Below are 23,534 nucleotides of genomic sequence, written 5' to 3' on the forward strand. Positions count from 1 at the left end.
CCGAGGGTCGCTACGTTATATTACACTGCACGTTGGTCAATAGGGAATACCTGCTTATCAACACCTACTGCCCCAATGTTGACTCACCGGAATTCTTTGACGCAATAGCCACCATACTTCTAGGTTATGTGGGAGTGCACATTATATGGGGAGGAGACCTAAACCTTATATTGGACACTGTCTTGGACAGAACATCCACGACTCCTAGGGCAGTCTCTCGCGCTGCGCGCAGGCTACGGGGCCACATGACATCCCTCAACATTTGCGATGCCTGGAGGACTCTCCACCCGCAGAAACGGGAATACACCTATTACTCGTCTGTGCACGACAGCTCGTCCAGGATAGATCTGTTTCTTGTTTCCGGTGGGGTAATGGGCGGGGTGGAGGGCGCGGGCATCCTTGCCCGTACGATCTCGGACCACGCCCCTATTACACTGTCCCTGAAATTGGGCACTCCTGCTCCTACGGTCAGCACTTGGCGTTTTAAGTCTGAGGCCCTAAAGGACATCGTGTTTAAGGCCGAAATACTAGCGGATATCGAGTCATTCTTTGAACTTAACTCTCTCCAGGACACGACCGCAGCGGTTAGGTGGGAGGCCTTCAAGGTATATATAAGGGGCATGTCCATTTCCCGGGAGGCCGGGGTGCTGAAGGCCATTAGAACTGCCCTGGGGCAATCTGAGGCCAAATTGAAACAACTTGAGCAACGCGCCACTACCGGCTCTGACCCCTCCATTCTTGCCCAGATATCTGACGAACTTCAAGTATATAATACACTGGCCACCTCCGAAGTCCGTTATTTCAGTCGCCCACAGGCCGCCAGGAGATATGGGGAGGGCGATAGACCTGGGAAAACGCTTGCAACCCTGGTTAGAGGGGAATTGGGCCGTACACAGATCTCCTCCATCAAAGATCGTAATGGGGACGCACAATGGGCGGACTCGAAAATACTGGAGACATTCACTGAGTTTTATAGCTCCCTCTATTCCCAGCCCGCAGAACACACCGAGCAGCATATGCGTGAACTCCTCGGGCAAATCCCCACTACGGAGATTTCCCAACTGACTAGGGACCAGTTAGACTCCCCGATTACATTAGACGAGATAGTGTCGTCCATCTCCAACTTGCCCAAAGGCAAGGCGCCTGGCCCTGACGGCCTCACCGCCGACTTTTATCAGGAACACATTGCTGTCCTGGCCCCTCGTCTGTTCGAGGTATGGAACGAGGCGCTACAAACCTCCATCCTTCCCCCCTCCATGCGGGAAGCGGTAATCACGGTGTTGCTCAAACCGGGTAAGCCGGAAGACGAATGTGGGTCATACAGACCCCTCTCCCTCATGAACCTGGACACAAAGATCTTCGCTAAAATTATTGCCAACCGTTTCTTGCCAATAATGACGCACCTCGTTCATGAGGACCAGGCGGGCTTCGTTCCGGGCAGGTCCACCTCCCACAATATCAGGAGACTGTTTAATGTCATGTCCCGCATAGACCAGGACGCCCATGCTGTAGCGGTTACGCTAGACGCCCAGAAGGCCTTTGACATGGTCTCTTGGAAATATATGTGGCTGGTCCTCGAGACAATGGGTGTTGGCCCCAACATGATAGGATTCATCAGACTTTTGTACACATCCCCCGTGGCGCGGGTTCGCGTTAACTCTCTTACATCTGAGAGCTTCACGCTTTTCAGAGGCACCCGGCAGGGCTGCCCCTTCTCTCCGATTCTCTTCGCACTAGCGATTGAACCGATGGCGGACTATGTGCGTTCGAGACACTCCCGCAAGGGTATAAGATTAATAGAGGAGCCTGAAATCATATCTCTATATGCAGATGATGTCCTACTTTACATCAGGGATCCCGCTACCCACCTCAACCCCATACTGAGAGACATCACTCGCATTGGTACACATTCTGGCTTCACGATTAATTACTCCAAGTCGGAGATCTTCCCGCTTACGAAAATTACCACACACCCCGCTTCTGAATATCCTCTGCGCTGGGCCCCTAACGGTATTAAATACCTGGGAGTACATGTATCCCTCACTAAACCCACCCTACTTACCGATAATTACTCCGCTGTGGCGCGAACTGTTGAGACAAAAATTTCACGCTGGCGCACTCTCCCGTTGTCCTTTGCGGGTCGACTGTCCTTGATCAAAATGATCCTCCTCCCCAAGCTCCTGTACACCTTTAGCAATGTGCCCCTGTGGCCTGGGAAGGCATACTTCACTAATCTTCACACGCTCTGCGCACAGTTCCTCTGGCATTCTGGTGCGGTGCGCAAAAAGTGGACTGACATGGCACTCTCATACAGACGGGGGGGTATGGCTGCCCCTGACCTGGCTACATACTGGTTCGCGGCCCAAGCCCAGTATGCCACCCACTGGTACCCTGGCGCCCCGGGTCGCCCTCACGTCAAGCTGGAACGGCTGGCATCCTCGGGTATTAATCTGATGACCTTAGTTCTGCACCGACATTACGCACCGGACTCCCCCATTGACCCCTTAGCCGCGACATTATTCGCCTGGTCACACATACTAAACCCATCGCCTGGGACTTCTCCGTATTACAAGTGGCTGCCTGTCTGGGCCTTCCCGGGCCTGGAACCCACGCACGATGCGGCCTTGACCCGCCACTGGGAGGCGTTGGGATATAGGGCACTGTCTGACTTCTACCCAGAGGGCAAATTTATAGATCCCCAGACGTGGAGGCCGGGCCACACCAGATCTCCCTTAGAGACCCTTCAATACTTCAGGCTCCGCGCTTCGTTCCGTACTATGTGGCCCTCCTTCCCGAACGAACCCCCAGACGATCCTGCTTTAGCGTACATTGCCAATTCGGGCGGGGCACGGGGGGTTGTCTCATCACTTTATCACATCCTGCAGGATGCCTCCCCTGCCCCGATCCTTGGGGCGCGCAACAAATGGGCTGGTGAGTTGGGTCTAGAGATACCGGATGGGTTATGGGAAGGCATGTGCCTACACACCAAAAGAGTTTCCTTCAACTTTCGCTTCCGGGCCATGCAGTATAAACTCCTCAACAGGCTATACTACACACCTCACAGGACTTCTGGGTTTGCTCGCTCCGAGGTGCGCCTCTGCCCGCGCTGCAGGGCCACAGAGGCTGATCACCTCCATATGTTCTGGTCCTGCCACAAGCTGTCCGATTTTTGGAGTGGGGTCATGAACACACTTAGTGCTGTAACTGGAACCACTGTCGATCCCGACCCTCTAGCAGTCCTATTTGGGGTTTGGGGCACCGAGGAAACTAAACGCCAAAAAAAGTTTCTAGACATAAGTTGCATGGTTGCCAAGAAATGTATACTTCAGGCCTGGCGGTGTTCCTCTCCCCCGACCCCTCAGAGATGGTTGGGCATGCTCACATGGTCACGGAACTGCGAGGAAGACTATCTGGCTACACTGCCTGCTCGTTCTCGTCCTAAGAACATTTGGAGTGAATTCACCTCATATCTCAATGACCTGTCTGATGCCACTTCGGAGTCTTCCCCATCCCCGGCACCCACCCATGCATTGTGATGTTACTCAGCCTCCTCTGTTGTTTGTAAAATATTGCAGTCATTATTGTAAAGATGCTATTGTGGCCCGTTGACAGCTCTGCGAGCCACTCGATTCATATGCTTGTTGTCCTGTCGTTTGTACCCTGTGAACCTCTGCCAACAAAAATAAAAGTTTAACATTCATGCCGAATCCTGCTACTGCCATCATCGGAACAAGGAATGGATTCTAAAGGGACTGCCCTCCTTTCTAACCTTCGGTGTTCACAAAGTGTCTACAACAAACACATTCCAACCTATAAAAAAATTCCTGTCTGTACAACAGTGTTTGAAAATGACTTAATCATATAATGTCAATTACAAGTCAAATTAATTATGGAGCAAAGATGCATACCTTATGTTGCTTGCGTGTACTTGGTTCTATTTGATCACAGCCTGTCTTTACTTGTGTTGGCTGTTTGTAGTCTAAGTGTATCTATAGACAAAAAATACACTGTGGTAAGATGTTCAACCCTATGAAATGAATTTGCTTCAATCGTATAATATGATTGGTTATTTATAGCCTGCTTAATACCCAGTGGTTTCGAAGCGCGGACCGGGGGTTGAACCTGTATGGCTCGTCGTCTTGCTTCCAAGGCGAGCATGCTGCCCCTGAGCTATCTTCACAAGAAGAGGATACCCTGTAAGTAAGACAATACTATCTCACATGTCTTGTAATATTTGATTCTGCTATGAATTGGCACTCATCAGAGATTCCGAGGATTCACCACAAGGGTCTTACCAATACATTATCATCTATTCACTGTAAAAGTGTAAAAAACAAATACCTGTAGAGTTTATCAGTGGTTAGCTACGGGGTTCCTGCTAAACATCACCTGCAACTTGGGATGTTTAGTTTATATCCGGTGTATAGCTTAAGACGCTGTATGGGACCCTGCACATTTTATTCCAGTCTGTTGTTCACGCTCCATGTACCTGAAAGTTAAGGAGCAACCATTGATTAGGATGCCCCTACTATTTTATCGAACTCTTTCCATGCTGGTTATTACTTTACCCATGCATTTGCCTGCATCAACTCGGGGACCGTTAATGTGATGCAGTCCCTTCTTTAACCATATTAATAATGGGACACAGTAGTTCAAAGCTTATCTAATCGAAGTGCTTTGGGCATATATATCTAAAATTCATTCCTTAATTATAAACCTTCAGATGTTTGCCGTGCAGGCTATGTTTTTGTCCGCGCAGTGTCTGTGCCTAGTGAGGTACAGTCCCTTCTTCACCCGCTTAAATCATGGAAGTAAAAAACGGACTGATCCTCATTGCCTCTTCAGCGGAGGGACTAGTATACGCTCATTATGTAAGAAAGTGGAAAGCTTGTCTAATCCACTGTTTTGGGAGAGGGTAATGTCCCCTTCTAAAAAATAAAAAAAAATGCTCCCCCATTATATGGCAGGCAGGGGAATATATGGATTTCTATGTTGTGCAAGATAAATCTAGATCGGGTCAGTACAGATAAATATCTATGTAATAACCACTAGTTATTAACTCTGTGTCTAGCTGTTGTTAAGCTTTCAACAAAGATCAGCATATGAGGTCTCATGTTGCATATCTATCTTCCCAACCCAACCCGAGATTTCTAGTTCACGAGATAGACTAAGAATAAGACACATTTATTAGTTGAGGCACAACTAGTGGTTGTCTATTGATGTGACCAAACCCAAGGTTGCAGAGGTTGGAGCACCCCTTCTATTACCTACAGAGAAACAGATCATTGCTTCATTGAATAGTGATTGTTATCCTGCACCATAAATCTGCGCTCTGTAACTGGTATGTCTCTTGAATCATGTAAACATTTACTGATTGCACTCCACTAAGATGTAAAGTCTGTAATTGACAATGTCAAGATGATAGAGCCATCATTGTTCCAATCTGTGTAGCTGTTCTGCTACATTACCGCCCGGGGTGTGGTTTGATGGTCTGTACAATTAACCAACAGATGTCTTGGTCTGTATGTTCCTTCTTGATGTAATGTTCAACGAGCGGTTTGTCGTTGACTTATTCCGATATGCATTTTTTCACTGGCCTGATGGTTTTTCCCACATATAATAAATCACATGGGCGTTTGATGATGTATATGCCATTTTTAGTATTGCAATTTGTGTGCGTTTGAAGTTCCCACTTACTGTGTCCATACTTGAAGATGTGTCTCGTATTGGTGAACTGATAGGCCACATATTTTCCACACTTTAGTGTCCCGTAATGGGGGTTAAAACCCATGTGCTGCCTACTGTAAGTGTGTACTAACTTCTGCTTCAAATTGAATTTTTCTTTTAATGCAAACATTGATTTTTGGGGTAACATGCCACTGTGTTTTACCAAATGCCAATTTTTGTGGACGATCTTCTTGATGGCATTACTAATAGGACTGAAAGTTGTAACACACATCAGTCTATCTGTAGTGATCTTTTGTGTGTTGTTGGGCAAGCGCCTCTGTCAGTATTCGCTGCTCGTATTATCCCCACGCAAAGGCGGACCACTTTACCTGCGAGACTGAACTACGGAAATTCTTTAGAAACATTTCTGTGGTCCTTCTCGTGCTCTCTATTAGGGTTCTGAACTTTTGGGCTGTACGAAGGTGACTGCAAGGTGCAAACAGTTATGATCCTCCTACAGCCCTGTTTATTAGTGCACTTGCACACATTAGCTTCCACCCCAACATAGGTCACTTAAAACGTGCTTTTAGGTTTTCTTTGTAGCGCAGCCTCATTTTCTGTCCTTTGTGTAATGCATTTCAGTGCATTAAGCCATCACCCATGAGATCTCCGGGACTTTACCAGCGATGTCTGCCATCGAACAAGGGCTTGAGTGCTATTAGCACCCTGGAACATTTTCCCACAATGCTACTGTTTTTTTTTAATATGTTAAATTTCAGCCACAAATTTAGCGACTGTCCAGTTTCCTTTAAAAAAAATAATTACAAAGGAATAGGACTACCAGAGCAAGAGGCTGTGGAGCGAGAAGGCTGGCGACGAGGTAGACTGGGCACTACCCTAAAGTAAGTGTGGCAGATGGAGGCACGGGTGTGGGTGGTGGGTAGAACATTGCTAGGGGGGAGTATCATGGAGGCAATGTTGCAAAAGGGGAATCATTGGCTGGGGCGAGACCAAACAAAAATAAGGTGGCAGACCTGGGAGAGAAGTGGAAGATTCCTGGAAGAGCGGGGTAGTTAACCTGGGATAGCAAATGGATTCTGGGCCAACTGATTGCCCAGTGATTCTTCCGAAGGTGCTGATAACTGCATACTTGCCTAGTAAGATCGCTGCAGTTCATGAAGAACAGTTACTATAGGCATTAAGCCTTTTTTCAAGTCACATGATGTAGTTGCTCCTGTATAATTTGATTAAAATAAAAGTAATGTGCAGTAAAAGTCCAACCCAAGCATCTGATCAAGAGATTCATTGTACATGCATTGACAACTACTAATTGGTAGCTGGTCGAAAAATCTCATGGACAATGTATTTAAATGGATATAAAGTCTGCAAAAAGTAAATAATTGACTTGGTGACTGTTTTAGAGGTGCTTGCTTGATGGGAGGATGGCAAGAGGTGTGTATAAGGCAGTCATGTCCATTGATAATGCACCAAGCGACATTTGTTTGAAAAAAATAATTCGACAAAAAGCCAGGGTTGATTTCGTTCATACTTTTCTATTAATATGATTTGTATCTGGTTGAATTAATATAATACATTTTTGATATTTGAACTTTCTTTATTTTAAGGTTGATATTAAGGTGCCATCTGTTTTCACTAAAATGATATGGCATGAAACCTTAAAGTGATACTTGGAAGCCGTGTCTTGATCCAATACATTCAAAACAAGTAACCAAGTTGCTATCAGCACTTTCCTTTCCTATGTCAGTTAAGGGTATACTATTTTAGTGACTGAGTTGCAAGTTGTCATTTTGTGTGATCAAATTGATAGGATCATTTGGATCATGTCAAGGCCTCCAAGTAATCCTGGCACTTTTTGGCATCTCTTAGTTTATTTTTAAAGTGATGGATGTATTGCTATTTGCCAATTGTGACAATGTTTTGGTGAATTTTATTTTTTGCATTTATTTTTTGTATTTTTTCAATAGGTTGGGTTTCCTAGGCCTTCTACATATGGAGGTTTTTAATCAACGTTTGGAGCAGGAGTACAATGCATCAGTCATCTTGACAGTCCCCACTGTTCCTTACAAAGCTGTTCTTTCTTCACCTAAACTGATCAAGGTATGTTTTGTACAGTTCAAACTAAATAAATGTCTTGGTAAAAATCTCTGATTGAAAGTCTTTCATTTGATTAGTCATTTCCTATTATTGAACTAATATGCATGAGAACATTTAGAAATATATTGCTAGTGACAACTTCATTCGCCACTCTGCTTATTCTTAAATTAGTTTTCCTTGTTCGTTACATAGGTCACGTGATTCATGGAGACACAATACATTTATTTTCTGTGACAATTAAACCATGTATTCATACATTTTGTAATAACAGTAGGATTTTTAATGAACAATCACAAGTCTTTGAAAGCAGTCCCTATGCTACATGAATGATTGGACTCCACCTCTACAAATAAAGCAATGGATAGTCTCCTCCCATCTCGTATTGCGTCACCATGTGGCTTCCCGCCAACATACATATATCTCTGCCTTCGCTTGCTGCAGCGTCTCTCTCCACTTCAGCCTCTTCGTCCCAGTTAAATGGGAATTTCTATTTAAAGAGACATATTCATTTACTGGGTGACAATAATTTATGGCAGTTTTTTCCTCACCCAAGTCTCTATATTGTGTCATTTAAGTTGTCTCATATTCCCAAGTAGGCCATTTCAGGATATCCTTTTAGGAGTTCCTCACAGAAACGGGAGTCCTTGTCCCCAAAGGGGTGGAGTCTCTCCAGGTGTGGTCCTGCTTGCCTCTACCCCCTAGGGAGAGTATTGCTGAGTGGGCTACCTACCTAGCCTCCCAGGGGCGGGGTTAGGCTCTCTCTTGGGCAGAAGGGATGAATTCCTTTGATTCGTCACATACCCTTCACTTATGTTCTTGGCTTCCCCTTCTTCATTGATCAGAAAGAGGCTTAGGAAGTTATCATTCCCTTGTTCTTGTCCCTTTCTGTGTTTGATCGTGAAACAAAAAGGTTGTAAGTTGTTAAGCGACTTCAGTTTAGCACTCCAACTAAGTCAATGCCGAGTCTGGGATGCCCAAGGGAAGCCCTTATTTATATATTTTTATGACCAGTTCATAGATCTGGATGATAAACCCTTGTATAACGCCCCTCTCTTTGAATCCCCCTGACCTCACTGAGCCAAGAAGTAGGTTTGTTTTGCAAATTAAAAGATTTATTGAAAAATTAAACAAGATATATATCACACTTTTATAAATAAATTAATATTTGATAGCACACTTATGAATATGACAGTGATCAACAATGGATAGTATTATACTAGCACACGTTTTTAATTACTTAAGAGTTGGTATAGAGAGGATAAAGTAGCTGAGAATGCTTTTATGGTTTCAAGGAAATGCAATGATGGAAAAGAATGCAGCACAAAAATAACTGAGATGGTTTCCACAAGAGATAATATGATCACTTTTTCTTTTGACAATTCACTCCCCACCTATGCAATATAAGGAGATGGAAGGAGAGCACACAATTTTCAGGAATACCATCAAATTCAATACCAATTCAGTTCCCCCCTAGCAAGCTTAGAGCAACAGGGATAATTTTAAAACGCAGGCAAAAATACTTTAAATGTGATTTGCAAAGAAGTGAAAATATGCTAAAAAAATGATTTTACTTCCCTATAGGAGATTCAGGGTAGGTGACAGCTACTTTGAATTAGTTCAGGTCAACACTATCAGTGATTCATGAGGTATTATCAGGTTGAAAACGGATTTCAGCAGTTGCAAGCAAAAGACAGAGATTTTTGAAAGGTGGAGAAATTTGATTCAAATTGCAATTTGCTGCACTTTTTCCGAGTGCGTCGAGCGCGATTACGGAAAAACTATAAAGAGTAGAGTCGGTTTAGGGCTTGTTGGAAAGCTGAGGATCTTAGCTTTAAAATGAAAGTTCTCCAGCATGGGGTCTGGCATGGATTCACATGCTCATGAATATTCCCCGTCGTCAGGCTGGGAATCCTCGGTATAGAAAAAATCAGTATCAGTTTCGTTTCTGATCTGTCTTTCTCAGTAGTAACCAATCACTGGTCTCTGGGTCATACTGCCCCCAGCCAATGACTGCCCTCTCCCTAAGCCCCGCCCCTGGCAGCCATCCTCAGATTTTTACCGCACGTTCAAGTGTTGGGAGTCCTCGTGCTGTAGCTCTCGAGCTTTTGCTGCGTTTTCGCGCTTTTTTCAGGTGATTTTCTCATTTTTTCGGTTAAATAGAGCCTCAAGCTCCACCGTTTCTACATTCGATCAACGGGGATCCGTTTCGGAGTTTCTACGCCCCTCAAGGGTGAAGATTTCATTGAGTTACGCTTTTGGAGGATTCCAGAAGTTCCAAGGCCTACCCAGACATGGCCCAGGAGCATGGGCGTAGGACATGGGGGGGACAGGGAGGACAAATCCCCCCCACAATTTTAAGTGGGGGGGATGTAATGTCATTTATCCCCCCCAGAATATGTGTTTGGTGTGTCGTGCAGGGATCTGTTTTTGAAGTGGGGGAAGGGGCTGCTTACTATGTAAGATGCCCTCTGCCCCCCAAAGGATGGGAGCAAAACCCTGGGGGCAGATGGGTGATCATCTGCCCCCAGGGAAGGGGTGCAAACAAAAAACAAAGATTATTTTGTTTTAAAACATAGTTTTGGGTGGGGTGGGTGCGGGTGGGACCACTAGCCACCAGGAATTTTTGCATGCCCTCTCCCCCGACCCTAATTGGATGGGGGGCAACTTATGTCGCCCTCCCTGGGGGCGGATTTCTGCCCCTAGGAAGGGGTACATGACATGTCCACATCCATTTGGGGTGAGGGGAGAGGCCACTGCAAATATTGGTAGAGCCACCCCACCCCCAAGCCTGGGGCAGTACATTTTGTCACCCCCCCGGGGGCAGATGGTCACACGCATGTGCCCATCTGCCCCTAGGGAAGGGCAAAACAAAAATATATATTTTATAATTTGTTTTAGGTGGGGGGCCCACTAGACCACCAGGATTCTTTGCGATTGAAAGGGGGGGTGGCCCTCTCCCCCACCCTAAGTGGGTGGGGGCACCTTATGTAGCCTGCCCTGGGGGCATATTTCTGCCCCTAGGAAGGGTTACATGAGATGCCCCCATCAATTTGGGGTGGGGGCACTGCAAATATTGGCAGCGCCACCCCCCAAGCATGGGGTAGTACGCCCCCCCCCTCTGGGGGCAGATGGCCACACACATGTGCCCATCTGCCCCTAGGAAAGGGGCAAAACAAAAATAAAACAAATTATAACTTGTTTTGGGTGGGTGTGGGGGGCCACTGAACCACCATGGATGTTTTTAGTGGAAAGGGGGTTGCCCTCTTTCCCCCCACCCCAAATGGATTGGGGGCATCTCATGTAGCCCTCCCTGGGGGCAGATTGTTAGCACAATCTGCCCCTAGGAAAGAGGCAAAACAAAAATTAAAAAAATTATAACTTGTTCTGGGTGGGGGTCACTAAACCACCATGGATGTTTTTAGTGGAAAGGGGGCTGCCCATGGGCATCTTCTTTGCAGAAATGTATCGGGTTCTCTGTTTGCCTTGGTGGCTTCGACACCCTAGGCCAAAATCTGTAGGTTGTCCACATGAGCAAAATATGCTTTGCCGAAAGGCTTGGGGTTATCAGTGGGTTAACCTTTCCCTTTTTGCTGAGGTGGGTGCATCCACACATGGGAGGTACCGTTTTTGTCGGGACCCCTGTGGGAACGCGGGTATGTAGGACATCTGTTGTTATCAGCGTGTTTTGGTGGGTGGGCAGAGAGAAATGTCTCTGAAATTTGGTGGAAAAAATCAATTTTCAGACATTTCACTCCGGCCATCCACTGAAACACGCCGCCAGGAACACATGTCCTACCATCCTGTGTTCCCACAGGTGTCCCAACGGAAACGGTACCTCACATGTGTGGGTGCACCTACCTGGGCGCAAAGGGAAAAGGCTAACCCACTGGTAACCCCAAGCCTTTCAGCAGAGCAGATTTTGCTCATGAGGACAACCTACAGATTTGGGCCTAGGGTGTCGAAGCCACCAAGGAAAATAGGGAACCCCATGCATTTCCAAAAAGAGGACATCCATGGGAATCAACAGAGGTCTGACTTGCGCGACTCGCCCAAGAATGTATTACCCACAATCCCCGGCAAAGTCTGAAATCTGGTGAAAAAAACTATAATTTTCAGATATTTCCCTCTTGCCACCCACTGAAACACGCCGCCAACACCACATGTCCTAACTTCCTGCCTTCCCCCAGGTGTCCTGACATAAACGGTACCTCACATGTGTGGGTGTACCTACCTAGGCACAAAGTGAAAAGGCTAAACCACTGGTAACCCCTAAAGGGTTTGGGGAGACAATCTACAGATTTGGGCCTAGGCTGTCGAAGCCACGAAGGAAAACAGGGTACCCCATGCATTTCTGAAAATAAGACAACCGTGGGAATACACAGAGGTCTGACTTGCGCGCATCGCCCCAGAATTTATTACCCACATTCCCAGACAAAATGAAAATTGTGTTTTTTCCACCAAATTTCAGATTTTCAAAATTCCTGAAAATCTGCTTTGCGAAAAGACTTGGGGTTACCAGTGTTTTACGCTTTTCCCTTTGCACCCAGGTAGGTGCACCCACATATCTGAGGTACCGTTTTCATTGGGAAACCTGTGGGAACGCGGGAAGGTAGGGCATGTGTTGTTGGCTGCGTGTTTCGGAGGGTGACCAGAGTGAAATGTGCGGAAATTGTGTTTTTTTTTCTGTCATTTTCCCGATTTCCCCCCCAAACTATGGAATCTTTCCCTGCATAGTTATTACCTGACCTGCGCAAATAACCCCTTCCTAAACTTGGAATATTGCCTACTTTTCAGAAATGTATGCCTTTGTGGCTTCCCATTCAGCTTTCCTACCGTTTTCTTCCATTCCGTCCACGCATGTCCTATTGGACAAAAAATGACAAAATCGCCTACCTCTCACAAAACGGCTGATTAGCATATCAAAATATGTTATTTTGGTTTCCACTCAATCTGTTCTTGAAAGCCTGGAAAATGGCAAATCCAGCACAGCAAACCATTTGTTCCTAGCTCTTACAAGGAAAACACCACAGGCTTCTTTGTACAACATTTTATTGGCATTTTCTGAAAAAAAACAAATGTTCTCCTTTTTGGTCATTTTCTCTCGCCCCCCTACAGCAAACTAGGATTCCTGGGTGGCGTTATGACCGGCTACATGTGGGGAAAAAAGGGGCCAACTTTGGGCGAGATATCTCATGTAACAAAAAAGTTACAAGAGATTGAATGGCGACATAACGAAATCACCAAAAAAGGCCGTGGCACTGGGGGGAAATACCCCAAGTCTATCAGATATCATTTGTAAGGTAGCTCAGTAAGTTAATGCTCCAAATGCAGTGCACAGGAATATGTAACACCTGTTTTCAGCACCTGGCTTAATCTTCCGATGGGATAATAGGCAGAGTGAATGCATTCAGCTTCCGATGCAACACAGCATTTTCCAGTTCAATTGGTTCAGAAAAAGTGGTGGAAAACACTATTACTGTCGCTTTTTCTAACTGGCCAGATTTTCATGCATTTTCTGGGTGGAGTTCAGAAGCTGACTGGACACACCAGGACCCCCTGTATTTCCCGCTCCACCAGACAAATGCGGCCTTACTGCCAGCATGGATTCTCATGCTGGAAATAAGGAAAGGGATTCCTCTGGGATCTGCCTGGAAATTAAACCTGGTAAAAGTGGTCCGAGTCCAGAGGAAGCCATTGTCAATTCCGGCAGCAATCGCTAATTGCGCAAGGTATTTACACTCTTCCAAATTGGAAAAGCAATGTGATTTCACCTGCCTTTTACGCTAAAATCTTCCATTTTGTGGCAGAAGAGTAAAAACGTGTGCCAATGGAAGTGGTCCACTCCATGCAGTTTACTTTGCGCCTTGATGCTTGGGGGTTTTGGGTGATGCTACACATGTAATAAATAAATACATTTAACAGGACCCCAGATAAATGGCAATTCATGATCAGAATGAGTGAGCATGGCATGTCGCTGTTAAGAGGGTGTCCTGTGCTTCTTGAGTGCTTTGGCAAATGCCCTTAATTGCCATCTCGCGTTAAGCAGGTGCTTAAACCCATCAGTGTGGATTGCACAATAATAAGTCGACAGAGGTATTTCAAATGGCCAATTTCGCTCTTTGGGTGACATTGTCAAAGTGGGAGAATGATTCCCAGCATGTGCCACTTTCTCTGCGGAGTGAATTGTGCCCACCCCAAGGAAGAAGTGTGAAAAACCCACAAGGGCACTGTGCCTTGCTCTTTCTGTGTGTGTCTTACCCACAGGGCAAAGCAGGAGGCAATGTCTGCCCACCCTCAAAGGGTACGTACAACCAAAAGTAATAGGCCCCTCCCCCCACCATGTCTGTAGGGGCCAGGCTCCAAACCAGGGCAAGAATATCCTCCAATCATCCATGCCCACGAGTAGGGTACCCCTCGTGCTCCAGGAACCCTGTTGAGCAACCTCTGTGCTTTCCAGGTGATACTATCGTTATTTAAAGCCAGAAGTCTAAAAGGTAATTGTTTAAATGCAGCTGGAAATTAGCTCCTGGCGTGATCAAAATGTCTTAACCAAGTGTGACATCATCCCCTTGATTTATAAGCAATATGTGTGTTCTTGCGTTTCTTCATCCACTCAATTACTGTTGAAACAAAGGCAAGAGTTGTAGCTCTTGTGTAGACATTAGGAAGGCAGTTGCCAGCCTCTGGCATAATATGCCCATGTTCTTCCAATATTGGCTAGCTGTTGCCCTCTTATGGCCAGGTAGAACCATCATGGCAGTGACTGGCAAATGCCTTTGCCCTGCAGACAGAAAAGTGGAAATAAGAGGCCAATTCAAGACACAGAACAAATAGAAGTTATGACAGACTGCAGCTGCCATTGCCGTATTAGGGAGAATATGTTGAGTGTTCAAGCAAGGAGGTATGTATTAGGCAAGCAAGCAGTGAGACAAGGGAGAGGCAAAGAAAGGCCAGAGTGGCTCTTTGAATAATGAAACAGGGCAGAGGACCCATGCACTTCCGTCCTAGTAACATATGAGAGAATCAAAAAGATCAGGCTTTGCAGCAAATGTTAAACAAGAAAGGAACAGAGTCCAGCTCTGCATTTAGAATAACAAAGGCAAAGAAAGGCTAGGCTCTGAAGCCAGTATGAGATGGAATAAGAGGGCATTCATCGTGATAGGCTGGCCCGGTCCTCGCAGGGGCGCTAGAAGGGCAACCCACTTAGCAGGCTGCCCCTCTGGCCACCCCTCTGGTTCCACATACACCCCACCTACTAGGCATCCCCCGGCTCCGACACATCCGGCCGCGGACCTTGGGAGTGCTTATAAGAAGGTGGGCTTGCAATCGCTCATCCTCCTTGTTTGCTGTACCCCTCCCACCTCCGGAGGACAGTCAAAGCAGCAACATCACACTCCTGGTCCCTCTACTCCCATAACAGGGCTTACTCAGAGGTACAAACAAGATTTCCTCTTTCTTTGAAACCCCCATCCTTCCATTCCACGAGACACACACGTCTCTTTGCCCCACACAAAAAAAGTTGCAACTTGCAGTTGGTAGAAAAGGCTGCACCTCCTTTATTTGGCAGGAGTCCACTTACAGGTGACCTGCCTCTTAACGAGCTGACGTCCAAGCTGTGGCCCCCTGGAAGTAATTGTTATTTCCTCTCTCTTACCATGAGCTCATAGTCAAATGAAAAATCCAGAAATGCAACATACAAAGACATGTTCTTTGCTGCTGCATCCTTTAATGTTCTTCTGTTTTCTTTTCTTCTTTTCTCTTGTTTTATACAGTGATTTTTGTAATTTAATACGTACTGCTATTTTAATTCCAATTTTGTGAAAAATCGAGTTTTTACTAAAACACAATAAATAAATAAATAAAGCAAAGTCCCCAAGATGTCCCCTGTCCCCCCCCCCAGATTTTATGTGTCTCCTACGTCCCTACCCAGGAGAAAGGGAGCTCGACGCCCAGGAAGCTGTTCAGGACCTGCCCTGGATGCCAGCTTCAGAACGTTTTCAAGGAGGACGAGCATTAGTTATGCCTCTACTGTCTCCATGAGGACAAGACGCACAAGGAAAAGGACTGTGCGTTTTGTGGGAACATGTCGGAGCGGACCATGAAGGATCGCCACCTCCGTCTCGCCAACTGGCTGGAAGGTAAGAGCCCGCCAGGCGAGAAGAAGAAAAAGAAGTCTGAGCGGTCTTCTAAGTCCTGTGAGGGTGCACCGGCGACGGGGTCCCAACAAAAGGCTAAGCACTGCGAGTCCGCGAGCACCGGGAGCGCTGAACGGTCGGGCTCCTTGGCTGCCAGGCAGGGCGCATCCTCCCCGGCGCCATCAACCACGAGCCAACGCTCTGGCTCGGGTAAGAGGAAGTCCGAGAACCCGGCGAAGCTTCTGGAGAGGCCCCGGTCAATCTTGAAGATTCCGGCAGAGGGGGGAGCAAGGCTCGGACCCTCCCCCCCAAGGTGAAGGCCCCAGGCATAGAGAAGGTGACGTTGGCCTTAATTCACCCTGCTAAGACCTCGATTGAGGATGTCGCCACAGCCCTGGCTCAGCCTGTGGAGGCTACACCAGTGGAGGCGCCCTCAGGTACCAGAGTCTCCCTGCCACCGCGGAGGGAGTCGTCTTTCAGGCCCATCGAGAAGACCCCCACGAAGTCCTTGTTGGAAAGGATGGGGGAGGGGCTGGTGGCCCTCGTGGATACGGACACGACCTGTGAAGAGGAGCTCATCCAAGTCGTGGAGGAGGCCCAGCCCACCAGGAGGGACCCCGACGAGGGTGACGACGAGGGCGATGGTGTCGCAGACGAGGCTCCTCAAGAGCCCTCGCTCCCGTCGTTTCCGGCGCCGCAGGACACCTCGGCGGCCATTTTGTCAGCCATCCAGTCCTTATGCTCGGAGATAAGGACTAGGTTGCCCCTTCCCCCGACGGAGGTACCTGAGCCAGACCCGACGGGGGAACCGGAGCCGGGACCTTCGGAGAGCCCACCACTTAAGAGGAGGAGGATGCCTCCTAGGCCTCCTCTCCCGCCTCTGCAGCCTTCTCTGCCTTCCCCCGGTCCACTACCCACGGGGATGATACAGGCATGGACACGACTACGACGGGTATGGATGACGACGGAGGCGACGACGGGACGTGTCCCCCGTCACCCCCTGCCCGGGCGTCCCTGCCCGACGAGATTGGATCCTTCCATGCTATGATTTCCAGGGCATCCGAGCTCTTCCAGCTCTGCCCCGAAGAAAAGAAGAAGGAAGGGTTCCTTTACCAACGGCGCGAGGCTAAAAGGAAGACGGCCCTCACCGTTACCGCTTCTTGATGACATCTGGGATGAGGGGCTCGCCCTCCTCAAGAACCCTGCCACGGCTCCTGCGAAGAGGGACCGGTACGAGAAGAAGTACCGGGTTCCCGACGCTGCCCCCTTGTGCCTTAGGCCATAACCTACCTCGGATTCGGTCGTTTCGGTGGCGGCCAAGAAGAAAGCGGGGGGCATCGGCCTCAACTTCAACCTCCCCGCTGGACGGCGAGGGTAGGAAGCTGGATGCGATGGGACGACGGGTCATCTCATCTGCAGCGACGACCATCAAGGCGGCCAACGCCCTGGCCATCGTAGCCCGCTCCGACAGGGAGTTGTGGTTCAAGATCGCCCCCCTGCTGGACTTCCTTCCGGAGGCCAAGAGGGCTGAGGCCCTGGAAATCTTACAGGAAGGTGAGATTGCCTCAGACCACGCCATTACGGTGGCTACGGACATCGCGGACACCGGTTTCCGTCAGTTGGGCAACAGCGTTTGCCTGAGACGACGAGGATGCCTCAAGGCGATGGATTTCCGCCAGGACGTACAGACCAAGGTTTTGGACATGCCCTTCGATGGGAACAACCTTTTTGGCAAGGCGGTTGATGAGTCCCTTCAGGGTGATCAAGTCGGCCCGTGCACTGGGTGTGCTCCAACAGCGACGGCCGTCCTTTCAGAGCTCCGGAGGCAGACAGGGTACCTCCAAGGGAGCCGGCAGCAGCTCCTCTACGTACCGTCAAGCGGCAAGATCTTGTCGCAGGAGGCCTACAGGGGACGCGGCAAGTCAGGTGGATCCCGCCGTCGTCGCCAAGGTGGTCAAGGAGGCAAAGCGGCCTCTAAGCAAGATTGAACCGACCGTCGGGTCGGGCCCCCGCCGAAGCACCCCGGTGGGAGGCCGGCTGACGAAGTTCGTCAGCGTGTGGGAGTCAATCTCCACCGACCGTTGGGTGCTGGACGCCCTGGCTCTGGGGCACGCCCTCGAGTTCCAGAAGAGGTGCCCCCGCATTCCTCCCGTGGCCAGGAAGGAAAATCACGTCCCTCAACTGCTGTTGGAAGTAAGGGTGATGCTCAGGAAAGGTGCCATCGAGCTCATCCCAAAGAGGCTTCGGGGCTCCGGAGTTTACTCAAGATACTTCCTCGTAAAGAAGACAGGAGGATGGCGTCCCATCCTGGACCTGCGACGACTGAACAAATTCATCAAGGCACAGAAGTTCCGGATGGTCACCCTCCAGCACGTGCTGGTACAGTTGGAGGAAGGCGATTTCCTGTCGTCGTTGGACTTGGAGGATGCATACTTCCACATCCCTATTCTAAAGAGACACCGAAAGTTCCTCAGGTTCGTGGTCAAAGGGTGGCACTACCAGTTCAAGGCCCTCCCGTTCGGATTAAAATTGGCGCCAAGGGTGTTCACCAAGTGCCTAGTACCGGTGGCGGCGCGGCTGCGCCTGCAGGGGATCCACGTCTACCCCTACCTGGACGACTGGCTCATACAGGCAAGGACAAGGGAGCTCGCCGTGGAACACACTGCGAAGACCGTTCAGCTGCTCACGGACCTGGGGTTCTCCATCAACTTTCCAAAATCCCACCTGGTCCCGTCGCAAGTTGCCTGTTTCTGGGAGCACAGATCGACACAGTGGCGTGGCGGGCCTCACCGTCGGAGGAAAGGATAAGGACCATCCTAGGAAAGGTGCAACGTCTGCTGGCCACGGACGTGGCCAGAGTGAGGTCTATCAAGTCCCTCCTCGGAATGATGTCCTCCTGGATTTATCTGGTGCACCACTGCAGACGTCGGATGCAGCCCTTGCAAGAATTCCCCGATGCCCACTGGATCCAGACGGCGGGCAGCTTCAAGGACAGGATCCCGCTCGATGAAGTGTTCCGTCAGGCGATACGATGGTAGGGTGTCCGCTCTCATCTGACGGCGGGAACACGTTTCCTAGCCCTGGCCCACCAGGTGACGGTGACGACGGATGCCTCCGTGGAAGGTTGGGGAGCACACACCGGGGGTCTCCACGCGAGAGGCCTTTGGCTCCTGGAGGAGAAGACTCTCCACATCAACATCTTGGAGCTCTGTGCAGTGTTCTGGGCCCTCAGGTCCTTCCTTACGTCCCTCAAGGGCAAGGTGGTGAGGATCTTCACCGACAACATCACCACAATGTTTTACATTTGGAAACAGGGCGGAACTAGATCCCCTGCCCTATCCAAGGAAGCCCAGGATCCGTGGCATTGGGCCGTCGCCCAAGGGATGTTTCTGGTACCCTTTCATCTGGCAGGGATAAAAAACACCATCGCCGACTCACTCAGCAGAGAGCTGCGCTCGTGCCACGAGTGGAAACTGCGCCAGGATCAAGTGGACCGACTCTTCCGACGATGGGGCGAACCCCAGATCGATCTCTTTGCGACGGCGGCGAACTCCAAGTGCCGGAGGTTCGCCAGCAGGTTTCCCCAACCAAGGAGCATGGGCGATGCTTTCTCGTTCCCCTGGGACGGCCTGTTCCTTTATGCATTCCTGCCGTTGCCGTTGCTACTCCGGCTCGTCAACCAGCTCAAGAGGTCCCAGTGCAGGATGATCCTCGTTGCATGGCCGAGGCAGATCTGGTTCCTGGACCTTCTGGACTTGTCAGCGTCCACACCAGTCAAGCTGCCGACGGACGTGGATCTTCTCTCCAGAGAAGGAGGCGCCATTCTTCATCACGAACCAGAGTCGCTGAACTTGCAGGCCTGGCTCCTGCAGCACTAGAGTTTGGAGGATACAACATCCCGGCCGACTGCAGAGAGGTTCTCGCGAAGGCCAGGGCATCCTCAACTCTCAAGTGCTACGGACACAAATGGAAGAGGTTCTCTGTCTGGTGCCATGCACAGAAGATTACCCTCTGCGGATTACGGCCCCTCAAGTATTGCCATACCTATTGTCCTTGGCCAAGGCTGGCCTATCTCACGCTTCCATCAAGGTACATCTGGCTGCCGTCTCACGTTACACCAGAACTACAGGACGGGCGTCCTTGTGGTCTCATCGACTGGTGAAGGAATTTATGAACGGACTGTTCCGATCATTCCCGCCGGTGAAGGCCCCTGCCCCGGTGTGGGAGCTCAACGTGATGCTGACTAGGCTCATGGGGGCCCCATTCAAGCCTAGGCATTCAGTGCCATTGAAGTTTCTGACGTGGAAGACAGCATTCCTTGTGGCCATCACCTCTGCACGAGTGGGAGAGATCCAGGCCCTGTCTTGCAAGCCTCCATACTTGAATTTTCACGACACGAGGGTGGTGCTGAGGATGCACCCCTCCTTCATGCCCAATGTGCCGTCAGACTTTCACCTCAACGAGCCCTTGGTGTTGCCAGTTTTCTTCCTGTCGCCTTCGTCGCTGGCTGAGAGGACTCTGCACTCGCTGGATGTAGCTAGAGCGCTGAAGTTCTACGTGGACCGCACAAAGAGTTTTCGGAAGACATCACGGCTGTTTGTGAACTTTGGACCTGTGAATCAGGGGAAGGCTCTCTCGAAGACTTCCATTTCCAGATGGCTCTCCGGCTGCATCATGCACTGTCACCGGTTGGCAAACCGACCGTTCCCAGGTCGTCCGAGGGCCCATTCGACCAGAGCGATGGCTGCTACTACGCCGTTCCTGTCTGGTGTGCCCCTGCTCGACATCTGCAGGGCTGCTACGTGGAGGTCGACGCACACCTTCGCGAGATTCTACTGCGTTTACCGGGATTCCAGGGAGGAGTCCAGAGTCGGCCAGGCAGTGCTGCGCAACCTGTTCGCCTAAGGTGAGCCTGATGTGGAGGTAAGAGTTGCTTAATGTTGAGTTGTTGTATTCTTGTATTGCTTGTATTGCTTGTAACTGTTGTTCTCCAGCATGGGTCTGGCATGGATTCACATGCGAACCCTCCCGCCTACCCCTCTGTGGCTCTTCACTTGGTCATACTGCCACTTCACGTGCTACCAAATCTGAGGATGGCTGCCGGGGGCGGGGCTTAGGGAAGGGCAGTCATTGGCTGGGGGCAGTATGACCCAGAGACCAGTGATTGGTTACTACTGAGAAAGACAAATCAGAAACGAAACTGATACTGATTTTTTCTATACCGAGGATTCCTGGACTTACAGCGGGGAATATTCATGAGCATGTGAATCCATGCCAGACCCATGCTGGAGAACAACAGTTACAGGTAAGTAACTTTTGTTCCTTAAATCTCGTTCCTAGCACGTATACTTCAAAAGATACGGACGATTTTGTGGAGGTAGATTTCAGAAATGAAATGAAGTAAAGCTCAGAATGACAAATGACACTCTCCCAGCTTTGAAATTACAGAATGAACACACGATTTCTATGATGCAGTTCTAAATAGGTGGAAATGGTTTGAATTAGATTATTTTAAACTAAGAGATTGGTTTTGCACAGTTCTGGCTGAGTACTCACACTATAAATTTGAAATAGGCCGTCAAGGTCGGTCAGGTTTGGACTGGACTCCTGGCGGGTGGTTCTGAAGTCACAGCTATCAGGTCTGGGTCTGGCACTCGGCACTGCACTGCGGTCTGGTCTGGGTCTTCTGGAACTGCGGTTCTGGATACAGCTCTGCTTTCTGGGTCCGGAGATGGTTCCTGCACAGGGTTCTAGCCAGAATCAAACAGCTCGCCCGGCTGTTGAATAGTTTGCAAAAGATTTTGAGGCCTGCTGAAAAGGATTCAGCTCGTGGATTGGCCCCTCTGCTTCAAGTTCTGGAGTCTGGATTCTAAGTTCTGATTCTGGAGTCTACTGGCAAAGCGCTAAGCAGGAAATCAGTTTGAAGTGGGAAGTGAGTGTCCCTACCTGGGTTTCAGTGGTCCTTTTTATGTCTTTTGAAAGTGGGTGCGAAGGCTGACTTTCTATGCCCAACCCTCTGAAGATCCTGATAGGTTAGCGGATTTTCTGTGCTCTCACTGGAGAACAGAGTTGAGTCATCCGGTGTCATTTTTATGGCATACAGAAAGAACACTCCCCTTGTCACTTTGCACACATCTATTTTTGATCCAAATGCGTATTTATCTATGTACAATTTTTCTATTATATGTCCAGTTAACATATTTTCTGTAGCACCAAACCATCCGATCCCTGTCTTTGTAAGATGTTGTGTCCCCTTCTGACAGAATTCTGCCCTTTTCATCCAGAACACAACCTCTAGACTTTTCCAGAATTTACACAAATGTGCGCAAGGAATATGGGCATCAGATGATGAAGTGTCAGATTTTTAACATACAGACACTTGGAGTAACACCCTATTTTCCGCTACTACTCCCCAGAACATACCACAGAGTCCTAACACCTCTTAAAATGTGCACAGAAAAATCACAGAAATAATTATATTATTTACATAATTTTGACACTTCCGTACTATGAATTATCCATCTTTTTAAAATTATGCTCTGGCCCAGATGGGTGTGGTTTAGGTTCCAAAGCACATGGGGGAATTTCTGTCTGTCCCCGCCTCCAGCTCAGCTGGCTCACAGTGGCACTGCTCCTCCTGGTTTCTTCCAAGAGGAAACCATTTACGACCCCCTGATTTAACATTTGCCTGAGCCAAGGAAAGTTCATTGTTCTGTTTCCTGCAGTCTCAGGTACCCCTCCCCTAATTCAATCAGAGAGGTGTAATCTCCTTTTGGTGGCGGCAGGAGAAGACAGGCCAGGCCTGTGAATGCAGTTGCTGGGCAATTTCAACTCCTGTTGGGGGTAGTTGCCGGGCAGAATTCAATCTCTTCAAGCCAGGCTTCAGCTAAATGTCACTTTTGTTCCAGTTTTCTTCATTCAAATCAAACTTACAATTTTTACACATGCAGCTAGAACGCTGATTCTAAGTTCAAAACTATGACATTTAAACAGTTGCAACCTATGTGACACTCAAAAGTAGGTCACTCATTTATGTCACACATTTCGATTTTAATGGTTTTAAATCCAATTTCACTTAAGCTGCTGACATCCACAGCTCAGCCAGTTTTGTTATAAACATTGTTTTAGGCTCTTCATCTTTCCAGATTTTGTATGCACACAAGACTACATTCTGCCAAATGTCTGCTGGTGTTCAGTGAGATTTTTGAATATCTTGCAATGTTTGAACTAGGCTTTTTGAGCTTGCATTTCAGAGAAACAAATGTGATTTCAAAGTGCTTTTTGAGCTAACAAGCACTGCTGTTTTGCCTTTGGCACCACGTTTCACTCATGGCGCTTCTGGCCCATCACGCTCGCACTGGTGGGTGGCAGGTCAGGCGACCATTTTGGTGTGCGCAAAACTGTGCGGTTTTCCTGGATTCTGGCACAAATGTGGGCTTTTCGGCCATCTTGGATTTTCTAAGCCCACAGCACCAAATGTTGTAGCATAATAATTCAAATGTGGGTCAAGACACCTGACAAGCCCCCCCCGCCCAACTGCACTTTGATTTCGAGTCGAGGGGGAGTCGGGTGCAAAGGATGTTTTGATCCACGCGCTGGGATGTCGGCATCATCTTT

General features: G+C 48.7%; 1 protein-coding gene across 3 annotated transcripts in view; it reads left to right on the top strand.

Moving 5' to 3' along the window:
• The window catches only part of GUF1 (GTP binding elongation factor GUF1), a 719,613-nt gene that overhangs the window by 453,011 nt on the left and 243,068 nt on the right, over window positions 1-23,534 (top strand). For all 3 annotated transcript variants that reach the window (XM_069631727.1, XM_069631729.1, XM_069631728.1), the window contains one exon: window positions 7,653-7,785. In XM_069631727.1, coding sequence (XP_069487828.1) covers window positions 7,653-7,785 — 133 coding nt within the window. The remainder of the gene's footprint in view (window positions 1-7,652; window positions 7,786-23,534) is intronic.

The sequence above is a fragment of the Ambystoma mexicanum genome, chromosome 6q, assembly GCF_040938575.1.
Source record: "Ambystoma mexicanum isolate Mex_15411 chromosome 6q, UKY_AmexF1_1, whole genome shotgun sequence".
Classification (NCBI taxonomy): domain Eukaryota; kingdom Metazoa; phylum Chordata; class Amphibia; order Caudata; family Ambystomatidae; genus Ambystoma; species Ambystoma mexicanum.